Source organism: Mesoplodon mirus, assembly GCF_964341445.2.
Source record: "Mesoplodon mirus genome assembly, chromosome: 14".
NCBI lineage: Eukaryota > Metazoa > Chordata > Mammalia > Artiodactyla > Ziphiidae > Mesoplodon > Mesoplodon mirus.
Window position 1 is genome coordinate 9,779,663 of NC_138990.1, and position 26,241 is coordinate 9,805,903.

At 45.4% G+C, this 26,241-nt stretch overlaps 1 protein-coding gene across 1 annotated transcript in view; it reads left to right on the forward strand.

Annotated features, from left to right (window-relative positions):
- TCF7L1 (transcription factor 7 like 1) overlaps nt 1–25,868 on the forward strand; it is a 164,629-nt gene extending 138,761 nt beyond the window's left edge. Inside the window, exons 5-12 of the mRNA XM_082643166.1 lie at nt 18,460–18,592; nt 19,536–19,638; nt 19,942–20,025; nt 20,774–20,917; nt 21,652–21,811; nt 21,898–22,005; nt 22,892–22,967; nt 24,469–25,868. Coding sequence (XP_082499292.1) covers nt 18,460–18,592; nt 19,536–19,638; nt 19,942–20,025; nt 20,774–20,917; nt 21,652–21,811; nt 21,898–22,005; nt 22,892–22,967; nt 24,469–24,902 — 1,242 coding nt within the window. The 3' untranslated portion in view covers nt 24,903–25,868. The remainder of the gene's footprint in view (nt 1–18,459; nt 18,593–19,535; nt 19,639–19,941; nt 20,026–20,773; nt 20,918–21,651; nt 21,812–21,897; nt 22,006–22,891; nt 22,968–24,468) is intronic.
- Nucleotides 25,869–26,241: the final 373 nt, after the last annotated feature.

A 26,241-nucleotide genomic window follows, 5' to 3' on the forward strand; every position in this document is an offset into this window, starting at 1 on the left:
TGCCTGTGCACGCCCCCATCACTGCCCCCTCGGCACGCGCTCACACCACCTGGGATGTTGTGCGATCGGAAACTCCAGCCCTGCCCCTGGCTGGTGACCCCGGTCCTCCCCTGCCGCCCCTCCACCTGAGCAGCGGCGTTCTCCATTCTCTCCTTTCTCTCCCGCTGGAGCTCGGTCAGCAGCCCCCGATTCTCCTACAGAGCTGCATGGCAACACTTGAAGAGGCTCTTCTGTAAAGGATGTTAGAGAAAAGAATTAAATCAAAATATAGGCAAACAAAAATCCCGAGGGGCAGCTGAGGCTTCCTGCCAAGGTCCGAGGCAGCACGGCCACAGAGGAAGGTCTGGAGCATCCTGGGAGGAAGAGCAATGAATGGGATCTGACAGGTCTCCTCACCTGGGCTTGCAACAGACTGAAATCGTTAGGATAGGAGATGTTCCCAGCCGGGACCCTGCATCCCCTTTTCCTGGACTTTCTTAAGAGCTTGGGGCAACCCACGTGCCCCACAAGCTAACGGATATTGTCCCCTGTGCAGTGGATCTCAGAAACACAGAGGGTCCAGTTAGAAGGAACCCCAGCTGGTGTGACTCATCCATTTTACAGACAGGGAGACTTGGGAATACATGATACTTCTAAAACTTTATTAGGGAAAATTTCAGTGGTTCCCTTTAGCCACAATGGGTTGTTTTCAAGCAAATCCAGACATAATATTTCACCTCCTTCAAGACATCTTAAGATATTCTCAGTCCTTTTTCGTTAAAAGCTTAGAGCCTAGTTGAGGAGAAGGAAGGTATACATAGAGAGATACATAATGGCCCAATGAGCCCATATGATTTCCAGGAATCATGAGAGCAGCTTACAGTGGCAGAGCCCTCGGTAGTTCACAAAGCAATGTCATGTGTAGTTCTGAGGTGACTGTCACAGCCATCCACTGGGGAGACAGGTGGGGGTTGCTGTTTCACAATCTCTAGGAGAAACCAGTGATCAGCAGGGCCAGCCATCCTGTGCAGGCTGCCCTGAGAGGTCTGTGGCCAGTCACCAAGTCCTCAGTAGCCCATTGGGCCTGTGGCCCTCCAGATTCCAGAACAGCTCGGGATGGCCGAGCGCGAGGTACAGGTGCCCTCTAGTGGTCAGTCCTTGTGGAGGACATGGCATCCCAACCCCCCGACCCCGCCACAAAGTTGGCTTGTCCCCTCCCAGCACAGCTGTCTCTGTTTCAAATCTTTGCTCACACCCCACCCATCCTGTGGCATCCCCCAGCCAGTATCCTTCACATACTGTCTACGTATCTTCTAAAATCTTCATTTACATTTAGAGGAAGTGAATTCTCTTTAAAATTAACACATGGACTCTGAGTTTCCCATCCTCCCTATTGCACAGAGCAATCCAGCTCTGAAAAATGAAATAAAAAGCTTGTGTATGGCCCTCCTCCTCCTGTGATGCATCATCTTATTTCCCTTCTAATGTTCACCGCCCAACTTCATACAAGAGCTAGACCTCCCACCTCCATCCCCGATCCATTTGCCATCTAATACCTAGTCTAGTCATTTGTCTAACTTTTTCTCAACCCTCTGCTTCCTGTAATTCTTTCATTTGTTCTGGGAGACTGTATTAATAGACATTATCAAGGGTTTTTTTGCCCTCTCTAAGCTTCCATTTTCCTTCTGGATTCTTTTCCTTAAATAAATCAGCTACTCATCCTCACTTATTATCTCAGTGTAAATGGCATGAAAATATATGAAATCCCTAAGCTCTTAACAAGGTTCTCTACCCATAGTTCCCACTGCCAGGCAAACCTACAGCTACTGCAGATGTGTGTTATACGGATATGATCTCAGGACTGCTTTGGATCAGGGGCTCATGTTTTGTCTGAGAGTGGAAAACCGGGAACAGTGGACACATTACATGGTAGATAGCAAAATAGATAACTTTTCTAGTAAGTTGTATATTATTATACTCTGCACTCTAATATAGATAAACAGAAACAGACTTCAAAAACTTAAAGAACATTCATGGGAGAAAAACCTTAACATTAACCTGAAATTCTGTAGACTGGGAGAAGACCACCATTTTCCATTTTCAAGTCAGGGCTTCTCATTCTAACTTCTGAGATACACGTGTGTACGTGTATGTAGGAGCCAAACCTGAGATGCCCGTGTGTTGGAGCTTGTTTAATAAAGTGGGCTTGAATCCCAGCTCCACCTCTTCCTACTTGTGCAGCTGCAGGAAATTACCTCATCTCTCTTTGCCTTGGTTTCCTCATCTATAAAACAGGAATTAGAAGAGGACTTGACCTCAGAGTTGTGTGAAAATGAGGCCACGCATTGTAATGAGTTTAGAATTGTAACTTGCACAGAATAAGACTCAGTGGTGGCTAGCTTGCTACTATCACCCCCACCACCACCAGAAGCACTGCTTTGATGAAGAGAAGGAAGGAACAATTAAAATACTGTTCATTTAGGGCTTCCCTGGTGGCGCAGTGGTTGAGAGTCCGCCTGCCGATGCAGGGGACACGGGTTCGTGCCCCGGTCCGGGAAGATCCCACATACCACGGAGCGGCTGGGCCCGTGAGCCATGGCTGCTGAGCCTGCGCGTCCGGAGCCTGTGCTCCGCAACGGGAGAGGCCGCAACAGTGAGAGGCCCGCGTACAGCAAAAAATTAAAAAAAAAAAAATACTGTTCATTTAGCAGACTAAGAGGTGATGAAGGCTCGAATTATTAGGTGCCAGATCAAATAGACACATTGCAGAGGTAATGGAGGTAATAAGCCTGTAGAATTTAGCATCTGCTCTCTCAAGGATATGACTTAACTGGTCTGGGGTGGGGCTGGTATCTTACTTTTCTAAGCTCCCTGGAAGATTCTAAGGGGCAGCCAGAATTGAGAATCACTGCCCTCAGCGCATATCAGAGGCAAAAGGGAAGGAGGGCCCAGAGACCATCCCAGTTTATTCGATGCCGGATTCTGTAGGCTGCAGGCGTAAGCAGAGAAGCAGGTTACCGGAAGTAGTCGGAGGTCTGGACGCTGGCTTTTTTTATTAGAAAAATGAAAACACTTGATTATGAAATTCCTTTTGGAATCATGAGCAAAATATTTTAAGACGAGTTTGGCCCTGGGAGGAGGGCAAATGGAGGAAACAGCCTGCCTGCTCGGAGAGATGTAGTGAGTCATGTCGAAGCCTGTCAGGGAAATGTGTATAAATAAGCCGTAACTGGGCCAGGGTGGGGATGGAATTACATGTTATTACCACTTGAATTTTTATGCCTTCGAAACAAGCTCTAAAAACTAAGTATCCCTGCGTGTAGACTGTTACCCTGATCCCTCACCATGGCCCACGTGCCTGGTCCCTGTCACTCCCTCCACCCTCTCCCCAGATCGCTGTGCCCAACCACACAAAACAAATATACGCACTTCCAGAGTATAACCGACCCAAAGATAGGACTCTCAACTCTTTTGTTCACATCTGTTTACCTAGCACCTGTCATGATGCTTGGCACAGCATAGGTACTCAGGAAGCATTTGTGAATGGTTGGAGAATCAGTGATCTGGGGAAAGGTAGATGCCCACTTCTGAACCCCTCTCTGCCCCTGAGTCCAATTCCTCTTCTTGTTCAGGATTTTTAATTAAATCTTTATTTTTTAAAATTTTTTGGCCACACCGTGTGGCATGTGAGATCTTAATTCCCCGACCAAGGATCGAACCTGTGCCCCCTTGTGTTGGAAGCATGGAGTCTTAACCACTGAACCATCAGGGAAGTCCCTAATTAAATCGTTTTTGAAACCAGAAAAGTAATGCATGTGTGTGTAGAACACCTGGGAAAATGCAAAAGTACACAGAAAAAGACCTGTAATCCCACCACCCACAAGCATTTTATTTCAGTCTCTTTTCTCTGTGTGTGCACACCTGTAACTTGCTTTCTAGATGATGACTGAATGCTTCTTTTAACCATAGTGAACACCCTGTTTTAGCACTAAGCTTTGGGCCACGCTCAGAAGCAAGGCGCATTGCTTTGCATCCAATGGCTAATGGAAGGCAGGGCCTGGAAGCCCTCCTAAAGGGTGACTGTCTCACTGCTCCGAAGAAATAGCTGAGCTGAGAGCTGAGAAGCCTGACTTCTCTCAGCATGCCAGTTCTTGATTAAAAACATTCATCGAAGTTTCCCTTTTTAAATTGTATAGTTTCTCCATCTTATAAATATACCCGTGGAGACCCCAAAACTCATCATATAGCCTGTTGCTGCTCCATTCTACCTCCAGTGCTGATTTCAATTCCTACTATAATATTCACTTTTTTTTTGGATATAAGTTTAAACTTTCAGAAAAATTGCAAGAATAATACAGTGAACTCCCATATACCTTTTTTTGTATTTTTATTTCTTTTAATTGACTCACTTTTAAAATACCAAATTTATTTTAATAGGAAACTTTTTTAAATGTATTTTTATTTTTTTTATTTATTTATTTTACATCTTTATTGGAGTATAATTGCTTTACAATGGTGTGTTAGTTTCTGCTTTATAACAAAGTGAATCAGTTATACATATACATATGTTCCCATATCTCTTCCCTCTTGTGTCTCCCTCCCTCCCACCCTCTCTATCCCACCCCTCTAGGTGGTCACAAAGCACCGAGCTGATCTCCCTGTGCTATGCGGCTGCTTCCCACTAGCTATCCCATATACTTTTTATCTAGATCCAGAGATTTTGCCCCATCCCTTGCCCACCCTGCACTTCCTCTCTCTCCCTCTCCCTCTCTCTCTCTCTCACACACACACACACAGACACATGCAGTATATATGAGTTTTTCTTAACAGTTTGCTAGTAAGTTGGAAACATTGTGTCCCTTTACCCCTAAATACTTCAGATGTATTTCTTAAGAAGAAAGACAGTATCTTACAATGACCACAGTACAGTTAGCAAAATCAAGAAATTAACATTTCATATTACCTGACCCACAATATATATTCAAATTTCAGTAAATGTCCCAGTAATGCCTGTTAAGCTGTATGTGTTTCTTGGTCCACAGTTCAACCCAGGATCGCAGGTTACATTTCGTTGCCAGTCCTTTAGTCTCCTTTAATCTCGCAGAGTTCCTTAGCCTTCCTCTTTCCTGACCTTGACATCTTTGGAGAAGTACAGACCAGCTGTTTTGTAGAATGTCCCTCCATTCGGGTTTGTCTGAAGTTTCCTCATGGTTAGATTCAGGTTGTGCTTTTTTGGCAGGAACACCACCGCACTGATGTGCGCCTCTCCGTGCATCACATCGGGAGTCCGATGTCCATTTGTTCTCATTTATTTATTGTCCATTTGTCCCAAAGTCGGTGGTGTTGGCTTTGATCGTTTGATTAAGGTGGTGTCTGACACATGTTTCCTCTGTGAGGTTATTCTTTCCCTTTGTAATTAATAAGCGCTCCGTAGGGAGAGGCTTTGAAGTTACATAAATGCCCTGTTTCTCATCAAACTTGCACCCACGATTCATGGCAGGCATTGAAGATTATTGACCTCCGTCATTCCTTTATTAGTTTCTGCTACTGAGACTTAGCTTTTGGGAAACCTTACTTGGGTCTCCCAGCTCATTACTCTTAGTGAAAAGCAGAATGGACATCGTGGCAAGTCAAGTCTGTGCACTGATGACACAGATGAAAAAGATGATGATAGGGCTTCCCTGGTGGCGCAGTGGTTGGGAGTCTGCCTGCTAATGCAGGGGACACGGGTTCGAGCCCTGGTCTGGGAGGATCCCACATGCCGCGGAGCGGCTGGGCCCGTGAGCCACGGCTACTGAGCCTGCGCATCTGGAGCCTGTGCTCCGCAGCAGGAGAGGCCCGCGCACCACGATGAAGAGTGGCCCCCGCTTGCCACAACTAGAGAAAGCCCTCACACAGAAACGAAGACCCAACATAGCCAAAAATAAACAAATTAATTAATAAACTCCTACCCCCAACATCTAAAATAAAAAAAAAAAAAAAGATGATGATAGAGGAGAGAAACTAAGAACCAGTCTACAAATAGTGTTCCTGAGGAAGAGACCCCACAACCAATAAAAACGGCAGTGGGCAATCAGAAAGTGAGACTGGGCTTTAGAAACAAAAACTAGGGACTTCCCTGGCGGTCCAGTGGTTAAGACTCCGTGCTTCCACTGCAGCGGGCATGGGTTCCATCCCTGGTCGGAGAACTAAGATCCCACATGCTGCACGGCATGGCCCCAAAATAAAAAACAAGTAAATAAATAAATACAAACAAAAACTCAAGTGTATAGCTTGAAAGCGCTCACCTGAATTCTACAAAGTAAATGAAAGTTGACATTTACCTAGACACATCCTGGCAACAGTCTAAATTGTAAGGGTTTAATTTGTTCGTTTTTTTTCCTACAAGCATCTATGCAGGAAGGAAAAGGCCAGTGTCAAAGTAACAAAAATAAAGGTAAACTCAGGATTCTCTTTTGCTGCCTTCAATGCCAGCAAACAGTAGAAAAGGGAGAGTCTTGATAAGGAAAGATTTATACCAAGAATTTTGTGCCCAGTCCAATTTGCAAAGACCTCAGAAATGTACCACTGCTTCCAAGAAGGACCTAAAGCATATTCTAATTCCTTGCAGCATTTTCTCTCTGCTGCTCCCCTACAGAGACCCTGGATTTATCTTCACATCTTTCAGAGCCTTCAGCTTACTGCTTGCCGCCTGTGAGGAGCTCAGAGAATATTTATTAGTCCGTTAATATAGACTCTCATCCCGTCATTTTCTTCTCTATGCTCCAGTCCACTGGCTTCCTGGGGGTTCCTCAAACACGCGGAGCATGCTGCCCACCTTGGAGCCAATGCACTGGGTGCCTTCTGCCAAAACACCCTTCCCTCTCATGCCCACACATCTCACTCCACTGCCTTTGTGTATTCATTCAAAAGTCATTTTCTCATTGAGGCCTTCCCTGGTCAGCGTGTGTAACTTATAACCCACACCTGCCTCGCTTCTTTTCTGCCGTCCCTGACTTGGTTTTTCTCCTTAACATTTATCACTATCTAATATTTTAGTTATTTATTTATTTGGCTTATTGTCTGTCTGTCCAATTAGAATGTACCTACCACAAGGATAGGTATTTTTGTCTAAAAAGACAAGATTCTCTAGTGCATTCACGAGACCTAGAACTGTGCCTGGCACATAGTTGATGCAACATAAATACCTGTGATCCGTATTTTCTGCCGGGCCAATTAGATCAGCAATCCAGCTATGTCGTCAGAGACCCAGGTTCCTTCCACCTCTGCTTGTTGGCCTTCAGCCCTTCGACTGCCCAAATCGGTCCCTGCTGTGTAGACAGTCTCCACAAACATTTACCCAATAAATAAAAGTGTGAATTTCCATTTCTCTCGAAAATTCTGTATAGGAGACATATGTTCAGATTCCCTTTCTTTGATAGGATACGATGACAGAATTGGCAAAGAGCTTACATTTCGCCTTTAAAGTGGTATTTGTTAGAGAGTGGTGTGTGTGTGTGCACACAGAGAGAATTGGGAGTTTTTTCCCTCAACTTTAATTAAGTTCCTCTTTGCCCCTGCTTAGATTATAAATCCACCGCTGTGACTGGACTGATATTTTAGGAACAAACCAGTTTCCTTTTTCCCCCAAGTCCTGCATTTGAGCACATAATCTCTTGAAAACAGTCTGACCCACTCAAAGAGAAGGTTTTCTCAATCACTAAACAGACGATTGATTGTGGATAGAGCACATTTCTTTTTTTTCTTTTTTTTTTAAATTAATTTATTTTTTATTTTTGGCTGTGTTGGGTCTTCGTTTCTGTGCGCGGGCTTTCTCTAGTTGGGGCAGCGGGGGCCGCTATTCATCGCGGTGCACAGGCCTCTCACTGTTGCGGCCTCTCTTGTTGCGAAGCGCAGGCTCCAGACGCGCAGGCTCAGTAGTTGTGGCTCACGGGCCCAGTTGCTCCGCGGCATGTGGGATCTTCCCAGACCAGGGCTCGAACCCGTGTCCCCTGCATTGGCAGGCGGATTTTCAACCACTGTGCCACCAGGGAAGCCCTGAGCATATTTCTTAAACATATAAAGTCAGGTACATTTAGCAACCCAGTGCACATCTGAGGATCTTTTCTGGGCAGCCTGTTGGGTGGTCTGTGTCAGGCGGTGGAGAGTGGCAGGGCCTCATGGAAGGACGGTTTGTGGAGAGGTGGCTGGTCCATCTATGGTAGAATGTGGGCTTTACTTAGAACTTGGAAGAAAGTCATGAACAGTAGAAGAGAGGATGAATTGCTTCCTCAGGACCAGGAGTTTCAAGGAGAACTTTGGCTTGGACCAACCCTAGAAACGGACCAAACCAGACAAGAAACACTTGAGCTGGGAAAGGGGTGGGTCTGCGTGATGGGCTGGAAGGATTCAGGTCCAAGGTGGCTCTGAGATGCTCTTCTTTGGATAAAACTGGATTCGGCTACCTTGCCCAGGGAACACCTGTACCCTGGGTTGGGCGTGCTCTTTGCACTACAGAGCAGGCTGTCCACTGAGAAGTGTGTGGCGGTTAACGTTCCTGCCCTTGGTCGAGGTTTATGTTGTGGGCATCCTGCCCCTGGGGACAGCAAAGGAGCAAAAAAAAGCAGGAACTTTTCTTGGGATGGAAGCCTCCTAGGAGAGCTTTCCCTGAGTCAGCCCTAAGGAGAGTGATTTTTGCTAATCAGTCCCAGAGGCCTCATCTTCCCAGCCTGACCAAGGAAAAGTCTACCTTCCTTTTTCTTTCTGTGAACCCACCACCTTCCAGTCCATTTTTTGGAAAATGATGCCACCTAATGGGAACCAATAATAACTCATGGAGTGTTAAAGTGAGGAGACCTGCGTTTTCAAATAAAACTCACATTTCCCTGCTTTGTACTTAACTCTGCCACCCATTTGGTGCTGTTTGTCAGTTTCTTTTTTTTTTTTTTTTTAATTTTACTGCAAAAATTTTCAACCATATACAAAACAAGACAGTACAAAGAAATCCCATCTACCCATACAACCATCAGTATTTTTCTGTGTTTATTTCATCTATCTTCCCAACACCCCTTCCCTTGTTTTTTCTTTTATTTTTTTTGAATTTTTGAATTTTATTTTATTTTTTTATACAGTAGGTTCTCATTAGTTATCCATTTTATACACATCAGTGTATACATGTCAATCCCGATCTCCCAGTTCATCACACCACCTCCCCCACCCCCTGCCGCTTTCCCCCATTGGTGTCCATACATTTGTTCTCTACATCTGTGTCTCAATTTCTGCCCTACAAACCGGTTCATCTGTACCATATTTCTAGGTTCCACATATATGCATTAATATACAATATTTGTTTTTCTATTTCTGACTTACTTCACTCTGTATGACAGTCACTAGGTCCATCCACGACTCTACAAATGACACAATTTCATTCCTTTTTATGGCTGAATAATATTCTATTTTATATATGTACCACATCTTCTTTATCCATTCGTCTGTCGATGGGCATTTAGGTTGCTTCCACGACCTGGCTATTGTAAATAGTGCTGAAGTGAACATTGGGGTGTATGTGTCTTTTTGAATTATGGTTTTCTCTGGGTATATGCCCAGTAGTGGGATTGCTGGGTCATATGGTAATTCTATTTTTAGTTTCTTAAGGAACCTCAATACTGTTCTCCATAGTGGCGGTATCAATTTACATTCCCACCAACAGTGCAGGAGGGTTCCCTTTTCTCTACACCCTCTCCAGCATTTGTTGTGTGTAGATTTTCTGATGATGCCCATTCTAACTGGTGTGAGGTGGTATATCATTGTAGTTTTGATTTGCATTTCTCTAATAATTAGTGATGTTGAGCAGCTTTTCATGTGCCTGTTGGCCATCTGTATGTCTTCTTTGGAGAAATGTCTATTTAGGTCTTCTGCCCATTTTTGGATTGTTGTTTGTTTTTTTAATATTGAGCTGCATGAGCTGTTTATATATTTTGGAGATTAATCCTCTGTCCATTGATTCGTTTGCAAATATTTTCTCCCATTCTGAGGGTTGTCTTTTTGTCTTGTTTATGGTTTCCTTTGCTGTGCAAAAGCTTTGAAGTTTCATCAGGCCCCATTTGTTTATTTTTGTTTTTATTTCCATTACTCTAGGAGGTGGATCAAAAAAGATCTTGCTGTGATTTATGTCAAAGAGGGTTCTTCCTATGTTTTCCTCTAAGAGTTTTATAGTGTCCGGTGTTACATTTAGGTCTCTAATCCATTTTCAGTTTATTTTTGTGTATGGTGTTAGGGAGTGTTCTAATTTCATTCTTTTACATGTAGCTGTCCAGTTTTCCCAGCACCACTTATTGAAGAGACTGTCTGTTCTCCATTGTATATCCTTGCCTCCTCTGTCATAGATTACTTGACCATAGGTGCTTGGGCTTATCTCTGGGCATTCTATCTTGTTCCATTGATCTATGTTTCTGTTTTTGTGCCAATACCATATTGTCTTGATTACTGTAGCTTTATAGTATAGCCTGAAGTCAGGGAGTCTAATTCCTCCAGCTCTGTTTTTTTCCCTCAAAACTGCTTTGGCTATTCGGGGTCTTTTGTGTCTCCATACAAATTTTAAGATTTTTTGTTCAAGTTCTGTAAAAAATGCCATTGGTAATTTGATAGGGGTTGCATTGAATCTGTAGGTTGCTTTGGGTAGCATAGTCATTTTCACAATAGTGATTCTTCCAATCCAAGAACATGGTATATCTCTCCATCTGTTGGTATCATCTTTAATTTCTTCCATCAGTGTCTTATAGTTTTCTGCATACAGGTCTTTTGTCTCCCTAGGTAGGTTTATTCCTAGGTATTTTATTCTTTTTGTTGCAATGGTAAATGGGAGTGTTTCCTTAATTTCTCTTTCAGATTTTTCATCATTAGTGTGTAGGAATGGAAGAGATTTCTGTGCATTAATTTTGTATCCTGCAACTTTACCAAATTCATTGATTAGCTCTAGTAGATTTCTGGTGGCATCTTTAGGATTTTCTACATATAGTGTCATGCCATCTGCAAACAGTGACAGTTTTACTTCTTCTTTTCCAATTTGTATTCCTTTTATTTCTTTTTCTTTTCTGATTGCCGTGGTTAGGCTTTCCAAAACTATGTTGAATGGGAGTGTCGAGAGTGGACATCCGTGTGTTGTTCCTGATCTTAGTGGAAATGCTTTCAGTTTTTCACCATTGAGAATGATGTTTGCTGTGTGTTTGTTGTATACGGCCTTTATTATGTTGAGGTAGGTTCTCTCTATGCGCACTTTCTGGAGAGTTTTTATCATAAATGCTGTTGAATTCTGTCAAAAGCTTTTTCTGCATCTATTGAGATGATCATATGGTTTTTCTTCTTCAGTTTGTTAATATGACATAATATGACATTCAATTTGTTAATATGACATATATCACATTGATTGATTTGCGTATATTGAAGAATTCTTGCATCCCTGGTATAAATCCCACTTGATCATTATGTGTGATCCTTTTAATGTGTTGTTGGATTGTGTCTGCTAGTATTTTGTTGAGGATTTTTGCCTCTATGTTCATCAGGGATATTGGTCTGTTATTTTCTTTTCTTGTAGTATCTTTGTCTGGTTTTGGTATCAGGGTGATGGTGGCCTCATAGAATGAGTCTGGGAGTGTTCCTTGCACTGCAATTTTTTGGAAGAGTTTGAGAAGGATGGGTGTTAGCTCTTCTGTAAATGTTTGATAGAGTTCACCTGTGAAGCCATCTGGTCCTGGACTTTTGTTTGTTGGAAGATGTTTAATCACAGTTTGAATTTCATTACTTGTTATTGGTGTGTTCATATTTTCTATTTCTTCCTTCTTAAGTCTTGGAAGGTTACACCTTTCTAAGAATTTGTCCATTTCTTCCAGGTTGTCCATTTTATTGGCATAGAGTTGCTTGTAGTAGTCTCTTAGGATGCTTTGTATTTCTGCGGTGTCTGTTGTAACTTCTCCTTTTTCGTTTCTAATTTTATTGATTTGAGTCCTCTCCCTCTTTTTCTTGATGAGTCTGGCTAATGGTGTACAATTTTGTTTATCTTCTCAAAGAACCAGCTTTTAGCTTTATTGATCTTTGCTATTGTTTTCTTTGTTTCTATTTCATTATTTTCTGCTCTGATCTTTATGATTTCTTTCCTTCTGCTAACTTTGAGTTTTGTTTGTTCTTCTTTCTCTAGTTCCTTTAAGTGTAAGGTTAGACTGTTTATTTGAGATTTTTCTTGTTTCTTGAGGTAGGCTTGTATAGCTATAAACTTCCTTCTTAGAACTGCATTTGCTGCATCCCATAGGTTTTGGATCATTGTGTTTTCATTGTCATTTGTCTCTAGGTATTTTTTGATTTCCTCTTTGATTTCTTCAGTGACCTCTTGGTTATTTAGTAACATATTGTTTAGCCTCCATGTGTTTGTGTTTTTTACGTTTTTTCCCTGTAATTCATTTCTAATCTCATAACGTTGTGGTCAGAAAAGATGCTTGATACAATTTCAATTTTCTTAAATTTACTGAGGTTTGATTTGTGACCCAAGATGTGATCTATCTTGGAGAATGTTCCGTGCGCACTTGAGAAGAAAGTGTAATCTGCTGTTTTGGGATGGAATGTCCTATAAATATCAATTAAATCTATCTGGTCTATTGTGTCATTTAAAGCTTCTGTTTCCTTATTTATTTTCATTTTGGACGATCTGTCCATTAGTGTAAGTGGGGTGTTAAAGTCCCCCACTATTATTGTGTTATTGTCGATTTCCTCTTTTATAGCTGTTAGCAGTTGCCTTATGTATTGAGGTGCTCCTATGTTGGGTGCATATATATTTATAATTGTTATATCTTCTTCTTGGACTGATCCCCTGATCATTATGTAGCGTCCTTCCTTGTCTCTTGTAACATTCTTTATTTTAAAGTCTATTTTATCTGCTGTGAGTATTGCTACTCCAGCTTTCTTTTGATTTCCATTTGCATGGAATATCTTTTGCCATTCCCTCACTTTCAGTCTGAATGTGTCCCTAGGTCTGAAGTGGGTCTCTTGTAGACAGCATATATATATAGGTCTTGTTTTTGTATCCATTCAGTGAGCCTGTGTCTTTTGCTTGGAGCATTTAATCCATTCATGTTTAAGGTAATTATCAAAATGTATGTTCCTATTACCATTTTCTTAATTGTTATGGGTTTGTTTTTGTAGGTCCTTTTCTTCTCTTGTGTTTCCCACTTAGAGAAGTTCCTTTAGCATTTGTTGTAGAGCTGGTTTGGTGGTGCTGAATTCTCTTAGCTTTTGCTTGTCTGTAAAGCTTTTGATTTCTCCATCGAATCTGAATGAGATCCTTGCCGGGTAGAGTCATCTTGGTTGTAGGTTCTTCCCTTTCATCACTTTAAGTATATCATGCCACTCCCTCTGGCTTGTAGAGTTTCTGCTGAGAAATCAGCTGTTAACCTTATGGGAGTTCCCTTGTATGTTATTTGTCATTTTTCCCTTGCTGCTTTCAATAATTTTTCTTTGTCTTTAATTTTTGCCAGTTTGATTACTATGTGTCTCAGCATGTTTCTCCTTGGGTTTATCCTATATGGGACTCTCTGCGCTTCCTGGACTTGGGTGGCTGTTTCCTTTCCCATGTTAGGGAAGTTTTTGACTGTAATCTCTTCAAATATTTTCTCTGGTCCTTTCTCTCTCTCTTCTCCTTCTGGGACCCCTATAATGCAAATGTTGTCGCGTTTAATGTTGTCCCAGAGGTCTCTTAGGCTGTCTTCATTTCTTTTGATTCTTTTTTCTTTATTCTGTTCCACAGCAGTGAATTCCACCATTCTGTCTTCCGGGTCACTTATCCATTCTTAGGCCTCAGTTTTCTGCTATTGATTCCTTCTAGTGTATTTTTCACTTCAGTTATTGTATTGTTCATCTCTGTTTGTTTGTTCTTTAATTCTTCTAGGTCTTTGTTAAACATTTCTTGCATCTTCTCGATCTTTGCCTCCATTATTTTTCCGAGGTCCTGGATCATCTTCACTATCATCATTCTGAATTCTTTTTCTGGAAGGTTGCCTATCTCCACTTCATTTAGTTGTTTTTCTGGGGTTTTATCTTGTTCCTTCATCTGGTACATAGCCCTCTCTCTGCCTTTTCATCTTGTCTGTCTTTCTGTGAATGTGGTTTTTCTTCCACAGGCTGCAGGACTGTAGTTCTTCTTGCTTCTGCTGTCTGCCCTCTGGTGGATGAGGCTATCTAAGAGGCCTGTACAAGCTTCCTGATGGGAGGGACTGGTGGTGGGTAGAGCTGGGTGTTGCTCTGGTGGGCAGAGCTCAGTAAAACTTTAATCTGCTTGTCTGCTGATGGGTGGGGCTGAGTTTCCTCCCTGTTGGTTGTTTGACCTGAGGCGACCCAGCACTGGAGCCTACAGGCTCTTTGGTGAGGCTAATGGCAGACTCCGGGAGGTCTTATGCGAAGGAGTACTTCCCAGAACTTCTGCCGCCAGTGTGCCAGTGTCCTTGTCCCTACGGTGAGCCACAGCCATTCCCCACCTCTGCAGGAGACCCTCCAACACTAGCAGGTAGGTCTGGCTCAGTCTCCTATGGGGTCACTGCTCCTTCCCCTGGGTCCCAATGCGCACACTACTTTGAGTGTGCCCTCCAAGAGTGGAGTCTCTTTTTCCCCCAGTCCTGTCGAAGTCCTGCAATCAAATCCCACTAGCCTTCAAAGTCTGATTCTCTAGGAATTCCTCCTCCCGTTGCCAGACCCCCAGGTTGGGAAGCCTGACGTGGGGCTCAGAACCTTCACTCCAGTGGGTGGACCGCTGTAGTATAAGTGTCCTCCAGTTTGTGAGTCACCCACCCAGCAGTTATGGGATTTGATTTTATTGTGATTGTGCCCCTCCTACCATATCATTGTGGCTTCTCCTTTGTCTTTGGATGTGGGATATCTTTTCTGGTGAGTTCCAGTGTCTTCCTGTCGATGATTGTTCAGCAGTTCGTTGTGATTCCTGTGCTCTCGCAAGAGGCAGTGAGCACACGTCCTTCTACTCTGCCATCTTGAACCCGAGCCTTCCAGACCTTTAGTCCTGTTTGTCAGTTTCTGATGAAGCCAAACTCAACAGCACATGGCCAGTCAGGATTCATAATACTATTAAGTATTTTAAGATGGCTCTATGAACATATATCCAATCATCACATAGTACACATTAAATATATAACAATCTTATTTGTCAATTATACCTCAATAAAGCTGAATTTTTAAATTTAGAAAAAGATGGCTATAAATGATATAAATGAAAAACAGATGTACACGAAGTCTAAATGAATGGAGATATGCCAAAATTATAATAGTGACTGGATTAGGCTAGTGTGATTCTGGAGTTTTTTTGGTTTGTTTTTGTGTGTGTGTGTGATTGTGTTTTCTAAATGTTTTGTAATATAGTTTGTATTTCTTTCTTAGGAAATTTGTGTTCATCGTAAGTATAGTTTTAAGTAGGTAATAATTAAATTGGAAAATACAGAAAAGAAAATCAGAAAAACAAAACCACCTGTAGTCCCACCACTCAAATATACTTACTGTTTACATTTTGGTGTGCTTCTAGTCTTTTTGTTTGTTTGTTCTTCCACTGCGCTGCACTGCTGGTGGGATGGGATCTTAGTTCCCCAACCAGGGGTTGAACCCCAGCCCATGGTAGTGAAGCACTGAGTCCTAACCACTGGACCACCAGGGAACTGCCTCTAGTCTTTTTTTTAAATCATAGAATTTATGTGTTTTTAAAAAATTGTAATCATTCTGTGTAATTCTTTTTATCATTTACTGTCACTTTAGTAATAATTCTATTCCTTTTATGATACTAAAAATCGCCCTTGAGACAAAGCTGTTTCCAGGAAACCTCAGTGCATCATTGAGTTGCATCAGGATCCTAGAAATCTGACCTTAGAATAATTTTTTTTAACTCTTATTTGTGCTCTATGTTCATGTACGTGGAGACCTCTTCAAAAGCCAGTGAAGGGGCCTCCCTGGTGGCGCAGTGGTTGGGAGTCTGCCTGCCGATGCAGGGGATACGGGTTCGTGCCCCGGTCTGGGAGGATCCCATATGCCGCGGAGCGGCTGGGCCCGTGAGCCGTGGCCGCTGGGCCTGCGCATCCGGAGCCTGTGCTCCGCAACGGGAGAGGCCACAACAGTGAGAGGCCCGCATACCGCAAAAAAAAAAAAAAAAAAAAAAAAAAAAGCCAGTGAGGGAACAGGTGAAAACAGTAAGAAGGAACGAATTTTAGAATTTATTGTGCAACATCAAATGAGCCCACTGAGGGTGGTGATAGGAAGTTGTTCAAGGGGAGGTACCAGCAGGGTCCAGCCGTGTGCCAGCGCCACCTAGTGGTTTTGGTCATGAATCATCTGCATTCTTGGTCTCACTCCTGTGAGTCTGAGAGCTGGGCCCCTGGGTTCTAGGCCTTGCTCCAGGACTCTGCCTCTCATCTCTGCTTAGCCTACTGAAAATGGAGCAAGATTACTGTCAGCACACGAATGCCTAGGAGATGTACATATAGTTGCTTGCATGACGAGCACCCAAGGGGCCCTGAGTAAAAGCCAGAAGGGCTCAGGAATCTATGAAACGAAACATTCAACTGGGAAGACAGAAGTTTGGAATTCTGGCCCCTGAGATGCCACCAAATCATCATCCTTTTTACGAATCTCTTTTTAAATAAATCTCTCCTCCACTTGTAACTCATTTACCTTATTATCCGAAAAAGTGTGTGTCAGTCCTTTCTCTGACAGATGTTTTGATTAGGTTGTTGAGGTGCCAGGTAGTGCAAGAGAAGACACCCTAGCTTGTTAGAGCCATAAAGCGCTGATAGGAATCCAGTTCTACCGCTTACTAGCCCTGTGGCTCAGGCTAAGTCACTTAATCTTTCCCCACTCAGTTTCCTCATTCCTCAAATGAAGATAATCATAGCTTTTTTGCTATGTTATAATAAGGACAATAGCCATTTTTATAATAAAAATCTTTATTGTTAAGTCAGATTATGTCAAAACAATTAAAAAATAATTCAGTTTACTAATTCCAGGACACACAGGTTTCTCCCTTTTTTAACATTTCTGAAGCAGGATATGTTGGTGATATGCCCGTGTTTTTGCTTCCTTAACAGTTAAAGATGTGTAAACAGTAAAATGTACTCCTTACCCTCTCTGGTATTGTAAATGAAATGTGATAATTAGGTCAGCAGAGTGTTTGAGACTCTCCAGGGAGAACTGTTTTAAGTGCTCTGGTGGTGTCTGTACACCCTGAACATGACAACTGGTTACATGAGGTCTGATGGTGACAGTTCCCTCACTGCTCTGTTACCAGTCTCAGATGTGAACCCATGAGCTACCCTTTCTAGGAAGTTCATTTGGAAAGCATGTGTTGAGGGACTTCCCTGGCGGTCCAGTGGTTAAGACTCCGCGCTTCCGTTGCCAGGGTCATGGGTTTGATCCCTGGTCGGGGAACTAAGATCCCTCACGCTGCACGATGCAGCCAAAAAGAAAAAAAAAAAAAAAAAAAACAACTGAAAAGGAAAGCGTGTGTTCTAAAGTCACTGAGATTACACAGAGCACAGTTCATAATTCAGCAGCCTGTAGCATTTAGCACCACACAGTACACATGAAGTGAGTAATGGTGGGCTGTTTTGAAGAAGGTACGTAGGAGGGTGGATGTAATCCCTTCTCTAGTTCTGTTGGTTCTTTCTCTGCTGTATAGACCGCTGCTCTCTCTCAAGTACTCTTCAAGGGCTGAATGGGATGTTGCATGGAAAATACCTGGTACCTATTCAACCAAGTACATAACCGCAGGTTTTACAGGCATATCTTGTTTTATTGTACCTTACTGTGCTTCGCAGATGTTGCATTTTTTATGAATTGAAGGTTTATAGCAATCTTGCATGCAGCAAGTCTGTCGGCATCATTTTTCCAACAGCCTTTTCTCACTTTGTGTCTCTGGGTCACATTTCAGTAATTCTTGCAATATTTCAAATGTATTCATTATTATTATATTTGTTGTGCTAATCTGTGATCACTGATCTTTGATGTCACTATTGCAAAAAGATTACAAGTCACTAAAGGCTCAGATGATACCTGAGGCACCTTTTGCCAATAAAGTATTTTTAATTAGGGTATGTGCATATTTTTTTAGACATAATGCCATTGCACACTTAACAGACTACAGTATAGTGTAAACATAACTTTTATACGCCCTGGGAGGGACTTCCCTGGTGGTCCAGTGGTTAAGACTCTGCTCTTCCACTGCAGGGGGTGCGGGTTCCATCCCTGGTCAGGGAACTAAGATCCCACACGCCGCGTGGCACAGCCAAAAAAAAGAAAAAATTTCTTTTTCTAAAAAACATAGATGTATGTACCGGGAAACCAAAAAGTGTATGTGATTTGCTTTACTGCAAATAAAGCAGTAAACGGAACCTGCAGAATCTCTGAGGTCTGCCCGTACTCTCCATCTCCTTGGCAACTGTCCCTAGTCTTTTTCTCTCTGTCTTTCAGTCTAATAAAGTTCCTGTTGTTCAGCACCCGCACCACATGCATCCGTTGACGCCCCTCATCACCTACAGCAACGACCACTTCTCCCCTGGCTCCCCTCCCACACACCTCTCCCCAGAGATCGATCCAAAGACAGGTGAGTCAGCGGCCTCTCAGGCTGGACCAGCTCCACAGCTCCAGTGGGGGCAGGCTTTTCTTCTCGGGGAGTATTTCAGCCCTGGAATTGGACAGACCTGGGTTCAAACCATGTCTCCAAATCTCAGTTGTCTCTAACCCTGCCCACTAAGTTTAGCCTTTTCAGTTCGCTCATCAGTGCCTTACGTGTCCCTTCTGCATCACTGGGTCATTGCGAGGATGAAAGGAGATTAAATGAGATGATGCGCAGGGCCTGCCTCCACAGCGAGCATTTGGTGTTGCTCTACCACTGCTTCTTTTACTGTAGAATCTCTTAAAACTTTAAGGTTGGAATGACCTGGAAGGGGGAAAAAAAATCTCCTTTCTCCTTGACTTTGAAGTCTAGCCAGCTGCAGGCTGTGCCTCCTTAAACCAAAACCTATGCCCTAAACTGAACATATGGAAGTAAACAGTCTAGCCAGACATAAGTATAGCTATAAAGCAGTAGACTGAGTTGGCTTGTTGTTTTTAACTTGCTCACCCAAACTCCATCCCAGAGGGAGCCGTAGTCTTCATAAAATTCCCACAGAGTTTCCATGGGTCAAAGCATTTTTGGAGCTCCTCTTTAGAGAAATCACAGCTACTACAAGTTACAGATAACAAGGAGGACAAATGTAGAACCGAGATCCAAAGTTTATCTTTCCATGAATGAGGCAGCTTTTCTAGCTGATGACTCCGGGGATATCTTGGGTCTCTCAGTCCAAAATTTCCTGCCTGTGTCTTGGACGACTCCTATACGAGCAGCTGGAAGTTACTGGTGACAGAGGGCAGGGATAATAAAAGAAAGGGCCTTCCAAGCTCCAGGGCACCTGGGAATATAGTTCAAGGAACCTCCTGTTTGATATTATTTTAAGGTGTTAATATAGGGCCAAGGAATTGTCTGACACATCTCTCTTTGGAAGCAGGAATCCCCCGGCCCCCTCACCCATCTGAGTTGTCTCCGTATTACCCACTGTCTCCCGGAGCTGTCGGGCAAATCCCCCATCCCCTCGGCTGGCTCGTCCCACAGTAAGGAAACTTACAGCCTTTCTTACCCTCCCTCCTTCCTTATGCTGAGTTCTAACTTCTGTACCTCCAGCCGGTCCTGGTGGTCCATATACAGACCCCCCCCCACACACGTGGAGCCCTCTCACCAAAGCCCAGGACTCAGACCTCCCTGCTCTCCCCAGGGCAGTGTCCCCCCAGCTCTTCCTTCCTACTTCCTGCCTTTACTTACCATCCTTTCTTCCCAACCGCCTCTCCTTCCCTGTCCTGAACATTCCCATTTTAGCCAGTTTGCTGACCAAATTTCCTTACTCCTGGCCCTTATAGGCAAGGACAGCCCATGTACTCCCTTCCTCCCGGCGGCTTCCGGCACCCCTACCCTGCGCTCGCCATGAATGCCTCAATGTCCAGGTGAGTCCTGGGACTGGAGCTGTGAGCAGGAAGTGGCAGTGCAGGGAATGGTTGTCTACCAGCGTCCCTGCCATTTCTGACCGTGACACAGCCTTCTCTTGGCAGTAAGCGAGGAGGCAGGCGCTCACCTTTCCTCCCGCCTCTCTGATAAGGTGGGGATGGAGGCCGTAGGCTCAGCTCACTCTGGCCCCATCTCTCTAAGAGAAGCATTTCAAAGCCCTTGCACTCAACCCTCCTGCACGTCCCCTCATGGGCTGGGCTGGGCTTTGTGGCACTGAAGCATCTTGAGTACGTCACTCTGAAGCCAGAGGCTGGGAGATTCTTTGTTCCTGCAATGATGTCAGGAGAGGGGACCAGTGAAAGGGGATTTCTGTCTCAGTGGCCGATCTACCTGACAGTGGTACCGCCAATGACAAAAGAAGTGCAGCCCACAGCCTAAGCCTTTCTTTCCCCGCTGTGTACTCTGGCCTCAGACCCGCTGCATCTTCTTCTTTTGTGTTTTTCATCCTACCTGCTTTCAGCACTAGTTATAGGAAACCTGCGCGCTTGTGGGGGAAGGGAGGTTTGTTGGGTGTTTCCCAAACCGGTTCTGTCGAGGTCAGTGCATGGCCTTCCGTTGCTCCAACGCTGCCACAGCAGAGGTGTTTACACGCCTCCACCATCAGGACTGGGGGCCCGCCACATCCTCTGTGGGTGACAAGCATTCTGCCTGAATCCTCTCTTGTCTTTGTTTCCATCTGGTACATAGCCTGGTTTCCAGTCGGTTCTCCCCTCACATGGTGGCTCCGGCCCATCCTGGTCTGCCCACCTCAGGGATCCCCCACCCCGCTATCGTCTCCCCCATCGTCAAGCAGGAAGCGGCGCCCCCCAGCCTGAGCCCGGCCGTGATCGCGTGAGTAACAGGCATCCTGATAGGGGGTGGCCAGTCTCTGAGCAGCGAGTGCCATTGGTTGCTTTCTTGGGGACATTCAGCTGGCAGCCCGGCAGCTTCCTCAACTACACCCTCTCCCTTGGGAACTGTTCCCTTTGACCCCTGGAGTTCCCATCCTCTCAGAGACACCGTGCATCTCTTCTCACATTAAGGAAAGTTTTACAACCAGGACTTTGAGGCTGAAAGAGAACCTGAGAGAACTTTTAGCTTCCTTCCCCCCTCCCACCCTGCCCCCCATACACTCGAAAATTGTAAGGCCCCGGAAAGGAGACTATTCTCAAGGTCACATGGCTGACCGGTGGCAGGGCTGTGCCCAGCACCAAGGCCTGTGCTTTGTCCACTGTGCCATAAAGGCAGCAGGAAAGCCAAAGTCGGTGCCTCAGAGCCGAGGAGACCTCCTCTCTCCGTTTCTGCCCAAAGAGCCCTGCCCCCCTCCTCTTTCTCACCTGCGGCCAGTGCATCCCAGCTCTCACCACCACCCTCTGCTCCTTGGTCAGGAGGTTGTCCTTTCCTGGAATATGGCCGGAGGTCTGTCAGAGGCTGGGAACTAGGTGCTCGGGCTCTGAAGGCAACCCTGGGCAACTTGCATTATGATCCAAGCAACAGCATCTCCCCTCCCCAGAGGCAGACAGCCCTTAGCCTCCTAGAGAGATGACAGCTGATACCAGCTAACCTACAGCCTTCTGACTTCCCAGGAAATCACCCGTCACAGTGAAAAAAGAGGAAGAAAAGAAACCCCACGTGAAGAAGCCTCTGAATGCCTTCATGTTATATATGAAGGAGATGAGGGCCAAGGTGGTGGCCGAGTGCACCCTGAAGGAGAGTGCAGCCATTAACCAGATCCTGGGGAGAAAGGTAAGGCCTGCCCTCGTGCTCCGGGCTGTGCGGCTCAGCGTCCCCCACGCTCACCGCTCTGTCAACGCTGGTCCTCTCTCCCGCAGTGGCACAACCTGTCCCGAGAAGAACAGGCCAAGTACTATGAACTGGCCCGGAAGGAGCGGCAGCTTCACTCGCAGCTCTACCCGACCTGGTCAGCCCGGGACAACTACGTACGTGCCCATCAGACACCGGGAGCAGCCTCTGTGGGAGGAAGAGTGGAAAAGGAAGCTGACTCCATGGATAGAGGACCCTGTCAATGGAGTCAGCTTCCAGGGAGGCCAGGGAGAAATCTGTATTTCTCTAGAAAAAAGGAAGACATTTTAGTTCTCAGGAGGGCAATGGGGCCATGGTTTGGTATCCTGGGGACAGACTCAAATTTGTGCCTGTCCCATTGGAAGTGGACTCAGCCTTTAATTGCATAATTCAGAGTGCAGTGTGAGCTGTGTGCTAGCTCCGTGGTCCGTGTCTCTAGCCAAGGGTTCCCAACCTGGGGCTCAGAGACCAATGCGTAAGCCGCTGCCTGCGTTTCTGATGACTCCCTGAAACTGGGAAGGTTTTTGTATGTACGTTGTTACTTGCTTTTTTTGTGCTAAAAGGCTGCATAGCTATGTTAGTTTTGGGGGGGTTTATTTGGGTTTTTTTTCCCCAATTGAACCCACGCCCTCAGCAGTGAAAAGCACAGAGTCCTAACCACTGGACAGCTGGGGAATTCTCAGCTGCATTAGATTTTCAGTGAGACCTGGGACCCCTCAGAAAAGATCAGGAGGCTTACACTGTTCTAGGGAGAGAAATGGAAAAATAAGCCTGAAGGGCAGGCAAAGAATGAGGCCTTCCGAGACAGCCAGGACAGCAGAGCTGGAGGGGAGGGATCCAGTGGGGGAGGGAAGCAGTGTTCCAGGAAGGCTCACTGTGCCACCTGGTGAGGCTGCTGCGGGGAGTGTGATCCGGGTGCCCAGTACAGGAAATACCCTGTCTCCCCGCTTCATAGCTGGGAGTCCCCCAGAAAAGCCGGTTATTCTGTCCCTGGTGACCTCTTCCTTTGGCTGTATCTTTCAGGGTAAGAAAAAGAAGAGGAAGCGAGAAAAGCAGCTGTCCCAGACCCAGTCCCAGCAGCAAGTCCAGGAGGCAGACGGTGAGTCTTCAGGAGGGCCCTGCATCTTTACTTTTTCCCACTGTCCCAGCTACACCCGCCGGCACTTTGTACCCGGGTCTCTGATGGACACGGTGACAATGCCGTATTATGATAGCCGCCATTTTCAAGGCCTCAGCCTTATGTACACTCGGGGGGGGGGTGTTATTATTATCCCCTTTTTGGAGATGATCTGTTAAGAGGCTCGAAGAAGTAAAGGGATTTTTCCAGTCACTCTGCTTGTTAAGTGGTCCAGCACTTTGTCACTTGGAAGGCTCTTTTCAATTCAGTTGAGTTGTGTCTTATTTGAGGGTTAGGTTCTAAAATCAATGCATAAGGTAAAAACTGAATGTCGCTAAAATGATCCTTGAAATTCCCTTAGGAAGGCAACCCATTAGAGATTGACATATCACCTATCGGTGAATCCAATAGAATCAGGTTTTCCTCCAACGTTTGTTTGGTCGAATATCATAAATAATTGTTCACTTGGATTCGGGGAGCCCCTTTGTGCTGCAAATATATACTGTATCTTTTGTGTGTGTGTGGTACACGGGCCTCTCACTGTTGTGGTCTCTCCCATTGCGGAGCACAGGCTCCAGACGCGCAGGCTCAGCGGCCATGGCTCACGGGCCCAGCTGCTCTGTGGCATGTGGGATCCTCCCGGACCAGGGCACGAACCCATGTCCCCTGCATCGGCAGGCGGACTCCCAACCACTGCACCACCAGGGAAGCCCATATACTGTATCTTTTTACACCAGAATCACACCCAGCAGAGAGATTCTCACACTATGACCAGTATTTCAGTCAAGCCTCCCATCTCATGCTCACTCCAGGACAAGTGCAGAACTTGTTTAGTTCCTCTATAGTGCTTTTTTTTTGGAAGTGGGGGGCAGGGGAGAGCTGCACCACCCAGCTTGTAGGATCTTAGTTCCCTGACCAGGGATCAAACCCAGGGCCACAGCAGTGAAAGCGCCAAGTCCTGACCCCTGGACTGCCAGGGAAGTCTCCTAAAGTGCTTTTTATCACCTTGCTTTTCTTTTCATCTCCTTTCCTACCTTTCTAATATCTGTATAATTTGCATATTCATCTCCATAGGAGTACATGTAAGTTAACTATGTATATGATGCAAAATCCACTGTATACCACGTTGCTTAGCAGGCGCTATACTATCTCTGACAGCACCATAAACCAAAGATCTTAAAGCAAATTGAGTGGAGATCCATCCCCAGAATGATGAGATTTCAGCAGGAAGATGATGATGTGATAGGCTGAGCTATTTTCCTTCCAGGCAGGTACTGAATGGGTCTTTGGCATTTGGGCATTGCCCCTTGTCTGTGCTCTAGGTGTCTTGAAAGCCATAGCCGTCATTTCAGGTTCTCACTTGCCTCCCTGTGTGCATTCTTGTTTCCGGAGTTGATGTGTACAGCTGGGCTTCCTCGGCAACCTCCGCCTCCCCCCGTGCTCCTAGCTGCTAACTCTTTCGTGTGGTTTTTTTTTCCCCTAGGCGCTCTGGCCTCCAAAAGCAAGAAGCCATGTGTCCAGTACCTGCCCCCTGAGAAGCCCTGTGACAGCCCTGCCTCCTCCCATGGCAGCATGCTGGACTCGCCGGCCACACCCTCCACGGCCTTGGCCTCCCCAGCTGCCCCGGCCGCCACCCACTCAGAGCAAGCCCAGCCCCTCTCCCTCACCACCAAGCCAGAGACCCGGGCCCAGCTGGCTCTCCACTCGGCTACCTTCTTGTCAGCGAAGGCTGCCACCACCTCCTCTGGCCAGATGGGCAGCCAGCCCCCCGTCCTGTCCCGGCCCGTCCCCCTGGGGTCCGTGCCCACAGCTCTGCTGACGTCCCCCCCTTCCTTCCCAGCCACGCTCCATGCCCACCAGGTCCTCCCCGTGCTCCAGGCCCAGCCTCTTTCCTTGGTCACCAAGTCTGCCCACTAAGCTGCCCACTGACCTATGCAGGCTGTCACGTGACTCATCGAGTAGTAATGATGCAGAAGAAGAAGAAGAAGAAAAAAGGAAACTTTATTGGTCAATATTTGACCACTCTGGACTGTTCCGTAAAGTGACTGGTAACCGCAGCACTTTACATTTTGTAGATGTAACCAGTAGCTGATCTTAAGGCTTTTTTAAAAAACAAAACAAAACAAAACAAAAATCTTTAAAAAAACGAGAACTGAAAAGTAGTGTGTTATTCTTCCTGTATGTGCAGCGGTGGGTGGACCTGGGCAGAAGGCACCTCTGTCTCTACCTCCTGGACTCTCTGCCGTCCTCCCTCTTCCCGTCACCCCCCAGCGCCCTGGCTTCCCCCACCCAGCCTGCATGTTGGCCGTGGCTGCCATTTCTAGCCCGCAGCCTCTTCATCTACATCCCATTCCTAGACATTCCCTTTTCCTCGGCCCACGTTTTTCTCCTTTGCTCAGCTCCGTGGGTTCTTGCCTTCATCTGCGTTCTCTGCCCAGTGTAAGGCTGTCACCGTGTGTGAAGACACCTTGGCCTTGTTTGTCTCCACCAGCATCCCTTTGCCCTCAGTGGCCCTGATGCCCCAGTCTCCAGCTTTTGGTGGGGGAAGAGGTCCTCTGCAGTGGTTCTTCCCCGCATTTAAAGGGACTCAAGGTGCCTGCCACTTCCTCAGCGAAGAAGCCTGTGTACCACCCCCTTACCAGTCGAGATGTCCCCTCACAGCCCCAGAGTGGCAGACAGGACCTGGCTCCGAGGTCTGGCTCCTGTCACCCGGGTCCGTGCTAGCACAATCTGCCAAAGCTCTAAAGACCCTCCTCCCTCCCCCATCACCTCACATGCTTCTTCTGTGTGTATTTCTTTTCATTTTTATGGGGTTTTTTGGAGCGATTTAAACTCCCAGTTGTTTATTTTCACAAAAGAAAATAAAATTGCAGTTGCAAGACCTTTTCTGAGTATTTTAGTCCTTTTCTTGAATCAAGCCCCCTTCTTCACACCAAGCCCTGTGTGAGATTTTTGCAGACATGCAAAGGAGGAATGCTGCTTATTGGAAGGGGATATAAATCACGTCTGACACGACCAGAAAAATTCAGCCCAGTTTCCAGCCTTGAATGTGCACAGACCAGTCAGTATAGATAACTGAGATACAAAGGGATGAATCTTTTTATTTTCGTTTGTCTTCTTGTAATTGCCAAGATAGGAGAGGTATCCTTGGATTGCTTTGCATGTATTTAGCACTGCAATTAATTTTTTTTGTTGTTAGGTGTTATTGAGGTATAATTCACATAACATACAATTCACCCATTTAAAGTGTACAATT